Here is an 8,507-nt window from a genome sequence, read left to right as displayed (position 1 = left end):
CCCCAATCGTTCTGTTCAAAAGATTCCCTCCGGCCTGCAGAGGGCGCAGCTTCAGGCTTACGGAAGAACACCCGTGGCGCGTGCGCGTCCTAACAGACTGCAGTACCCAGCATGCCCTAGTCGCCAGACGGCACTGTGGCGTCTGCGCAGGGCATGGTGGGAGACGCAGTCCGTGCGCTATGAGGCGGCGACGGCTCGAGGGGCGGAGCCGAGCAAGCATGTTCTCTGACGGCGACGTCCTCGCTGCTGGGAACTGATTCCTGGCGACGAAGACGATGCCTCAGCGGGGCGGCGAGCTGCCCCCGTCGAAGCGGCCGAAGCTGGCGTCGGCCGCGGCGCCCTTCAGCTCCGGCCTTCGCAAGGCGATGTTGCTGGCGCCGCCCGGAGCCAAGCGGCAGCCTCCTCCCGCCATGGGGATCGAGAGCCAGCGCCGCAGCCTGCCCATCTTCCAGGCGCGAGGGGCGCTCCTCGGCCAGCTCCGGAGCCTCGACTGCGCCGTCCTCATCGGTGAGGAGAAAGACCACCCCCCCATCCCTCCTCACTTCAGCATTGGGCGGGGCTTGTGGAGGCCACGCCTCCCGTTTCTGGGCCACGCCTCTGCGGTGCAGAATAAGGGGCAGGGCTTGCCTGACCCCGCCTCTTTTCTCTCACCGTGACGGGGCGGGTCTCAGGGTAGCCACGCCTTTTCTGATTAAGGTTTGCTTGGGGGGGGGTCAGAGCTGTGAAGGTGCCGCTGGACTCTAAATGTGTTCTAAACTTTTAACAGTTGAGGAAAGGGGCAGCTTGTGATCCCTCTCACCCCTTCTGGTTCTTTTTCTGTCTGTGGTATTTATAATGAAGGACCCTTGGTTGGGCAGAGTGGGTGGATCTCTCGGCCTTCTCCATTGATAGAAAAAAGCAAAAGTCCTGTAGCAGCTTAAAGACTAGCAAAATAAGTGGCAGGGGATGAGATTTCGTGAGTCACTGCTCACTTTTTCAGTGAGCAGTGACTCATGAAAGCTCATCCCCTGCCATACCGGTATATTTTTTCGTCTTTAAGGTGCTGCTGGACTCTTGCTCTTTTCTACTGCTACAGACAAACACAGCTACCCATCTTTTTCCTTTTCCATTGATGTAAAGTTACCATCTATTGAAAAGCAAAAAAAGGACATATTTCCCAACTGACTACTTCAGACAAGTGATCACTATGACAAATCTCATTTTAAATACCCCTGCTATTTAAACTGTGATAAGTGCTGCTAACCGGGAATGTTCCTAAACTTCCAACCCAAAAAGAGGACATTTTAATCAGGTTTTTAAAAAGAACTCAAAAGAGTACCGACACCAAAAATCTGGTAAGCCTAATTTATGTGTGAGTGTTTATGATAGTGTAGGACAAGGGAAAAAGAATGTGATTTCTGACACTCTCTCCTTTATATATATATATGTATATTGACAGCTGTCACTGTGCCTTCAAAAGTTTAATCATAATAGATTCAGATCTTGGTATGTAACCTAGAACCTTCTGATTAGAGAAACTTATGGCAGAAATATATTTTATAATTGCATTTTTTTGTATAAGAAGCCATATTAAGCAAAAGCTGTTATTGGAAGCCTTTGTAGATGGAATTAGGACGCAATAGAATGGAATGCTATTTAGGAGTTGCAAGGACGCCAAGAGCCAAGTTTAATGTGACTCATAGCCCTTATCAGCTAGCTCTCCATAAGCGAGGCCAGAAAGGGTCCCAGTATTCTCTAATGTTCCTATTGTTCTGAAGACCAGATAAACAAATGCAGTCACTGACATTCATGACCAGTATCAGGACAGACCATTAGTAAGGTTTAGAGTGAAATGATGCTTTTATGATGTTAACTGCTCGGTACCAAGTAAAGGTTCTTGAATGTGTAAATTATATGTGATGTCATTTGGGTATAAGACCCTCTGCCCTTCCTGGTTAAGGCAGAATACAGCTTGGTGTTGCTAAGTGCTGTAAGGTATTTCCTGTTTTAATTGCTTTAAACAGGTATTCATCTAACTCATTGGACTCCAACTGTGTGATTCCAGTTCTGCCAAGTGGTCACACAGGGTACAGATTTGTGTATCAATAGCCACCCCTCCTTCTGACTGAGTGAGATAATGAAACTGGAGATTTCCCGCTTCAGTGAGGGCAGGGGGCTTACGGAATTCCACCTCCCCTCATTCAGGGGTAGAGCTTAGGATAGCCCTGCCTGTTCTAGCTCAGTGCATGTGGAATTAGGAAGGGCGGCTAGCCTTCATGCTGCCATTTTCTGTATCTTTACACCATTTATCATTTTATATATTTATGCTTTGCTCATGGTTTATCTTGCCCTTCCTTAGAAGAGCCCCAGGGGTGTACACAGATACACATGTTTTGTTTCTTACAGCAGTCCTTGGTCTTCCAATTAGAAGGGCTGGACATATATCTGGCCTTTCTCCTCCCCCCCTTTTTTTTCTTATTTTGAGGAGAGACAGATGGAAACTTGGTAAGCAATCCTGAGCATGTCTGTTCGAAAGTCCCATTTTATTCAGTGTCTTATTCCTGGGAAGACACTTTTAGGATTTTGGTCAGAATTTCTCTGACTTTCAGCTATTATCTTGAAGAAGGGATTTCAACTGATACAGCTCTTCTTTCTCACATGTATGTCCACACCCTGGACGACTTTTAAAGGCCCAGCAGTCACTGTATCCCTTTTTGCATCTGGTTACCCTGAAAAGAAGAAACATGGACTATCAAGCATTAAAGCAAGTCCCATGTTGCAGATTCAAGCTCATAATGAGAGCCAGTAGGATGAGGCTGAGAGAGAGAGTGACTGACTCATTATCTCCCTATTGTATGGTTGAGTGGGGAATTGAACCTAGATCACCTAATGTTTAGCACCATCTGTGCCCCGCTAGCTTTAAGAAAGGGGCAGGAGCAAACCTTCCCTCTTCCCTTAGTGTATAGAAATCTAGGCTAGGATCCTATGAAGAAAGATCTGTGTACACTAGACTGTCTCTGCAATGGAGCATGCTTTCTCTTGCAGTAGCGCTTCTGTTTGCGCCAGACTAATGGAAAACCATTGATCTTGCATGAACAGAAGGGCTAGTGCAAAAGGACAGTCTATCTAACATGCACGAAGCTTGTTTATAAGATCCAAGCCCTGATACTCAACCATTTTGTTTCCCTTTCTTCACAAGCATTGTAATTATTTCATGTTTAACTGTGTGTGTGTGGCTTTAAAAGTTTGGTTTGCATGGCTGTGATGATAATCTAGAGTGCTGGAATTAGGCAAGTGATATGATTGGTGAGTGACAGAGGGGGGAGGGGTTTTGGAATGGATGCTGTGTGGAGAATTTGAATGTCTATCAAGGGGGTCAGTTAGAGATGACAGTTGATGAAGTCAGAAAAAGTTCAGTTAAGCTATGTATGGTTGTTGAAGGAGAGGCTTCCCTGTGTGGGTTGTTAAGTTCTATGTCTTAAAGTTGAATAAGACAATTGATAAGTTAAGTTCATTCTGAAGTCTGAAGGAGAGACAGTCTTGTGTGTTATGAAAAGTTGAAGTATAACGAAACAGTAACCGTATATGGCCTGAAGGGAAAAGGGTTACAAAGTTACATGCCCAGATCCCTGTCAGTAAGAGAGAAAAGAGTGTGATACACCAAGCATATGTTCAATATTCAAGCCTTCCTGGTTACAATGAATTAATCTTTTATTTGTGAATTACTTCAATAAATCCTCTTTTATTCAAATATACCCACTCTGAAAGAAATACTTCCCAGGACCACATAGTACCTCGAATGCCTTAAACCCTCGACATACCTATCCAGAAATAGAGAAAGCATAAAGGTTTGGAAATCCTTTTAAAATTTCCTGGTGGCAGCCGGAATATCCAGTAGAATAAAATATAAAGAACACTTTTAAAGTAAAACCAGACCTCCCCAGTTAAGGGGTCGTCACAAGCATTTTTAAAGATGTTAGTGTGATCTACAGTGATTAATGACACAAAGAAAAGGAGGGAAATGGTAAGAAGACATGCTGCCTGATGTTCCTGTGCTATCTTTTTATAGGTGACCCATTTTGCTAACCATGAAATACGTGTTGGAGAAAGAGCTGGCATTTAATTGGTTCCATTTTGTGTGTGTGTGGTGCTGAAAGAACAGCTCCTCACCAGAGATTATGTTAAAACACAAAATGAACAATAACAACGACAGAAAACAGACTTGTCGTCACTGGTTTAGTTCATGAACTTGGTCAAATTATCCCCCCCCCCCTCCTACAACCGGGAGCTGAGCCTCGATTTATCCTGCATCAGATTTGGCTTTTGTAGACAGTACAGACGTTAATACCCACATACAAAGTTATTCTCTTAATTGTTCTGCAGGGGAAACAGGATCGGGGAAGACGACTCAGATCCCCCAGTACCTTTACGAGGGGGGAATTGGACGCCAGGGCATCATTGCTGTCACCCAGCCCCGCCGTGTAGCCGCCATCTCCTTGGCAACTCGAGTCTCGGATGAGAAGAAAACAGAACTGGGGAAATTGGTATGTTGCTTCTTTTTGGGATGAATGAGACATAATTTCTCCCATAGTTTGCAAGTCAGGAGAGGCTGTGTTTCAGTCGTAGAACAAGTGCTTTGCACGGGAAAGTCCTTGACATTTCCAGTTGAAGGATCTTGGGCGAGAGGCGCTGGGAAAGATCTGCCTCTACATGCGAGCCGCACCAGAGTAGACAAATACTGAGCCAGTTGGACTTAGTGTAAGGCAGTTTCATATTCCGTCTTTCAAATGTGTGCCGTGTTCTCTTCTCGCCCTTGCTTTGTCAGCTCTGGCCATGTCTGAAAGTACATTAACACAGATCATAGTCTGTTGTAACCATGGTTCCCAAACCCACATCAAATCATAGTTTCAGATTCAGGTTTACGAGGGAACTGTTGGCAACTTCCATTCACCAGGGTTAGTTTTCAGTGGACATAAGCTGTGGTGGATGCCAACTAGGAAAGGGAGGTGGGAAATCATTCCAGAAGTGGACTTGGGGGCCTGGAGCTCACTAATAATATTTGAGAAAGTACGAAGCAATTCACATGCATTGCTTTATTGTAAGAGAGCACTAAGATAGGCTAGCTGTGTTAATGCCATTACTGCAATATTTAAAGGTTACTGTTATTATACCCATACTGCGGAGGGGGGAGTGAGCCTTTCCCAAGGCTTCCTGGTTTGAGCTAAGCCTAGAGATTTCGGAAAAATTGAAAAAAATGCTACATTCTAGATTGAAAGTCATTCTGTTACTTTAGGAACATAAAATATGACTATGGACATTTTTACTTGGCATGAAATTATCACAACTAGCATATTAGAAATATAGTGTATCCAAACAATTATTTCAAACAGAATACCCACCCACATGCAAAAACAAAACTGAAACTTTTTTATTTTCTACTGACAATCGCACCTCCTAAAGGAAGAAATGTATCTTGTTCTTGCATTGGAGGGTTCAGTTTGTAACCTAGGACTTGCTTGTCCTCAGTGCACAGAAATTAGATCAATCTGATACCATATATATATATATATTAGAAATGATTTGGAAAATATTTGAACACCTTGTCTTAAAATATTTTATTCATCATGTTAAAATAAAACATTCCATAATCAATTTTTCCAATTTTTCTGAGAAACAAAACAAAAAGGTTTTAGGAAAAAAAACAGGGGAAAAAAAGTTTTTTTTTCTCGAATTTTTCCAGGTTTTTTCCGGGCCTTCACATCTCTAGCTAAGCCTCGTACCATTTCTCACACTCACTGTCTTTACTGCTATGCTGTGGTCAAAATTCAGTGGGTCATTTTAGTGCATAGCCACTTGCAAATGGGATTCCCCTCTTGTTTTTACGGCTGCTCTCCTCAGGTCGGCTACACAGTTCGCTTTGAGGATCTCACGTCCGATGAGACAAAAATTAAGTTCCTGACAGACGGGATGCTTCTCCGAGAAGCTATCGGGGACCCTCTCCTGCACAAGTACAGTGTCGTCATTTTGGACGAAGCACATGAGAGGACAATCCACACGGACGTGCTCTTTGGTGTGGTGAAAGCAGCACAGAAGAAGCGGAAGGACTTGGGGAAATCACCACTGAAAGTGAGTGTTGCAGCGGGGCTGGGTGGCGATTGAAAATGGCACCTTTGTAGCATTGCCTTCCCAGTGTCTGTTTTTGTGTGATACTTCTAGAAAGGGACAGAGAGCTACACTTTGTCAGCTTTGAACATAATAGCAAATCAGGGTCCACTCCTGCATAAATTAATGTAGGGGATCTTCTTCCCTCATTTGACCAGCCGGAACAGGGCCTTCTCTGTGGTGGCCCCATGTTCGTGGAATGGCCTCTGCAAACAGATTCTCCCAGTGCATCTCTACATTCACATGTCAGGCAGTGATATCTTTTTCAGACATCTTGTTTTTAGTTAAAATGGTGTTGGTTGTTTGGTAACCGATAATTTGGGTTACCCTGGATTTATTCTTCTTTACCTTCTGAGGTTGGTTTTGTTGTGCTGATTTCTAGTCAGTTTATTCTCTTGCTGTCAGTTATTTTGTTTGTTTGAAATTTGGTTTACTGGGAGGAGAGAAATAATTAAACCGTTGTTGGAAAAGAAATTAAACCGTTCTTGGAAAAGAAATTAAACTGTTCTTGGAAAAGAAAGTCTTTCTGTCTTTAAATCAAGAATCAAATCTGTAGTTGCCACCTTCATGCCAAAACCCTAATTTGCTGTTGCATCTTTTCTTGCAAACTAAGATTCCAAACTGGGACTAAATTGTGGCCTAGAATTCTCGCCTACAGGTTCAGCCATAATGGCAAAATATGGTTAGCTATGAAGCCACAAAAATCTTAATTTGTCTGTGTGCAAGAAAGTGGAAGAGAAAGCACATAAGCCCATAGATTCCTACCAGCTTATGCAGTCCTCAGTTGGTTGCTGTGTCTGTCGAATGCCCTTTCCCTTGAAGCTCTCCTGGCAATCCTTTGCTAACAGCTGTCAACAAGAACCTAGGGAAGGTCTGTAGCTCAGTGGTAGAGCCCCTTCTTTGGATGCAGATGAGAGCCAGTTTGGTGTAGTGGTTAAGTGTGTGGACTCTAATCTGGGAGAACCAGGTTTGATTCCCCACTCCTCCACTTGCAGCTGCTGGATGACCTTGGACAAGCCATAGTTCTGTCAGAGCTGTTCTCTCAAGGACAGTTCTGGAAAGAGCTCTCTGAGCCACACCTGCCTCACAGGGTGTCTGTTGGGAGGGGAAGGGAAAGGAGTTTGTAAGCTGCTCTGAGACTCCAAGTGAAGGGCAGGGTATAAATCCGATCTCCCCCTCCTCCTCCTCCTCCTCCAGAAGTCTCCAGTTAAATGATCAGGTAGCAGATGGTGTGAAAGATCTCAGCCTGAGACCTTGGAGAGTAGGTAACACGGACCTTGTTAGGTCAGGGGGTTGACCCAGTATAAGGCAGCTTCATGCATCTGGTACCCAGTTCTGTTCAAGCACAATAATAAGGGGTCTTTTTTGACAGATAATTGTTATGTCAGCTACCATGGACGTTGACCAGTTCTCCCAGTACTTCAATGGCGCACCCGTCTTGTACCTGGAAGGCCGGCAGCATTCCATCCAGATTTTCTATGCCAAGCAACCTCAGAGTGATTACCTCCAGGCCGCATTAGTGACAATCTTCCAGATCCATCAGGTACCATGCCTACTTGGTTATAGCGCTGGGTATGTTTATGCCTAGGTCTGTATTTAGAAGCAGTTGAGCCTCACCGACTAGGATGTAAAGGGCTGAGGCTCCTCCCTCAGCCAAAGAGAGTTGAAATTGCAGAAACACAGGATGCAAATTTTGTCGTGATTCACTTGTATTGGTAAGGCTGGCCTAGATGAGTATGATCTAGTATCAAGAGTGAGTGACAGCTAGTGACAGCATGTGACTGCAAGGAGGCTGGCTATAACCGGTTTAAGGCAGTCCAGCCTGGCACTGAGCATTGCACCTGGATTGCATCAGCTGTGTGCTGATTGGCCAGAGGCTGTATATATGTACAGATCGTACAGTGGACTTTTTCTCTTACTTGGATTGATTGCAGCAGAGCACTTTGACACTAAGAACTGTATATAGGTGGAGGCTGGGTGTGAATAAATTATCTGTGGTTTTGCACCTAAGTTCTAGACTCCAGTCTTCTTCGGGTACTCTAACTCCCTTTGGGCACTGACGTGCTAGCCAGCATTCCACGCACCATGACAAATTTTGTAGACAAATAAAATAAATAATATTACTTACTTCCAGAGGTCAAGGCAGCTTCCATAAAACACATGACAACAGCAGCAGTTTGGGCACTAAACAAAGTGTAAAACTCTTAAACCAACCGGGAGGTCCTTGAACCTGATTGCTAGGTTACAAAGAGCTGCTTTAGGCATACCAAAAGGCTTGGATGCACCCGGTGGCACATTTACCTTTTTTGCTTTGAGTGGTTCTTGTGTACGCACGCTCTGTGCTCAGCAGCCACCCACAGCACACA

At 44.5% G+C, this 8,507-nt stretch overlaps 1 protein-coding gene across 1 annotated transcript in view; it reads left to right on the top strand.

Annotated features, from left to right (window-relative positions):
- Positions 1–202: 202 nt before the first annotated feature.
- The window catches only part of DHX33 (DEAH-box helicase 33), a 23,630-nt gene continuing 15,325 nt past the window's right edge, over positions 203–8,507 (top strand). The window contains exons 1-4 of the mRNA XM_015408011.1: positions 203–507; positions 4,363–4,523; positions 5,878–6,105; positions 7,514–7,684. Of these exons, the coding sequence (XP_015263497.1) occupies positions 276–507; positions 4,363–4,523; positions 5,878–6,105; positions 7,514–7,684 (792 nt within the window). The 5' untranslated portion in view covers positions 203–275. The remainder of the gene's footprint in view (positions 508–4,362; positions 4,524–5,877; positions 6,106–7,513; positions 7,685–8,507) is intronic.

The sequence above is a fragment of the Gekko japonicus genome, unplaced genomic scaffold, assembly GCF_001447785.1.
Source record: "Gekko japonicus isolate JY-2015 unplaced genomic scaffold, Gekko_japonicus_V1.1 scaffold1, whole genome shotgun sequence".
NCBI classification, from domain to species: Eukaryota; Metazoa; Chordata; class Lepidosauria; order Squamata; family Gekkonidae; genus Gekko; species Gekko japonicus.
The sequence above is the reverse complement of the archived record's forward strand: the minus strand, read 5'-3'. Positions and strand labels throughout refer to the sequence as shown.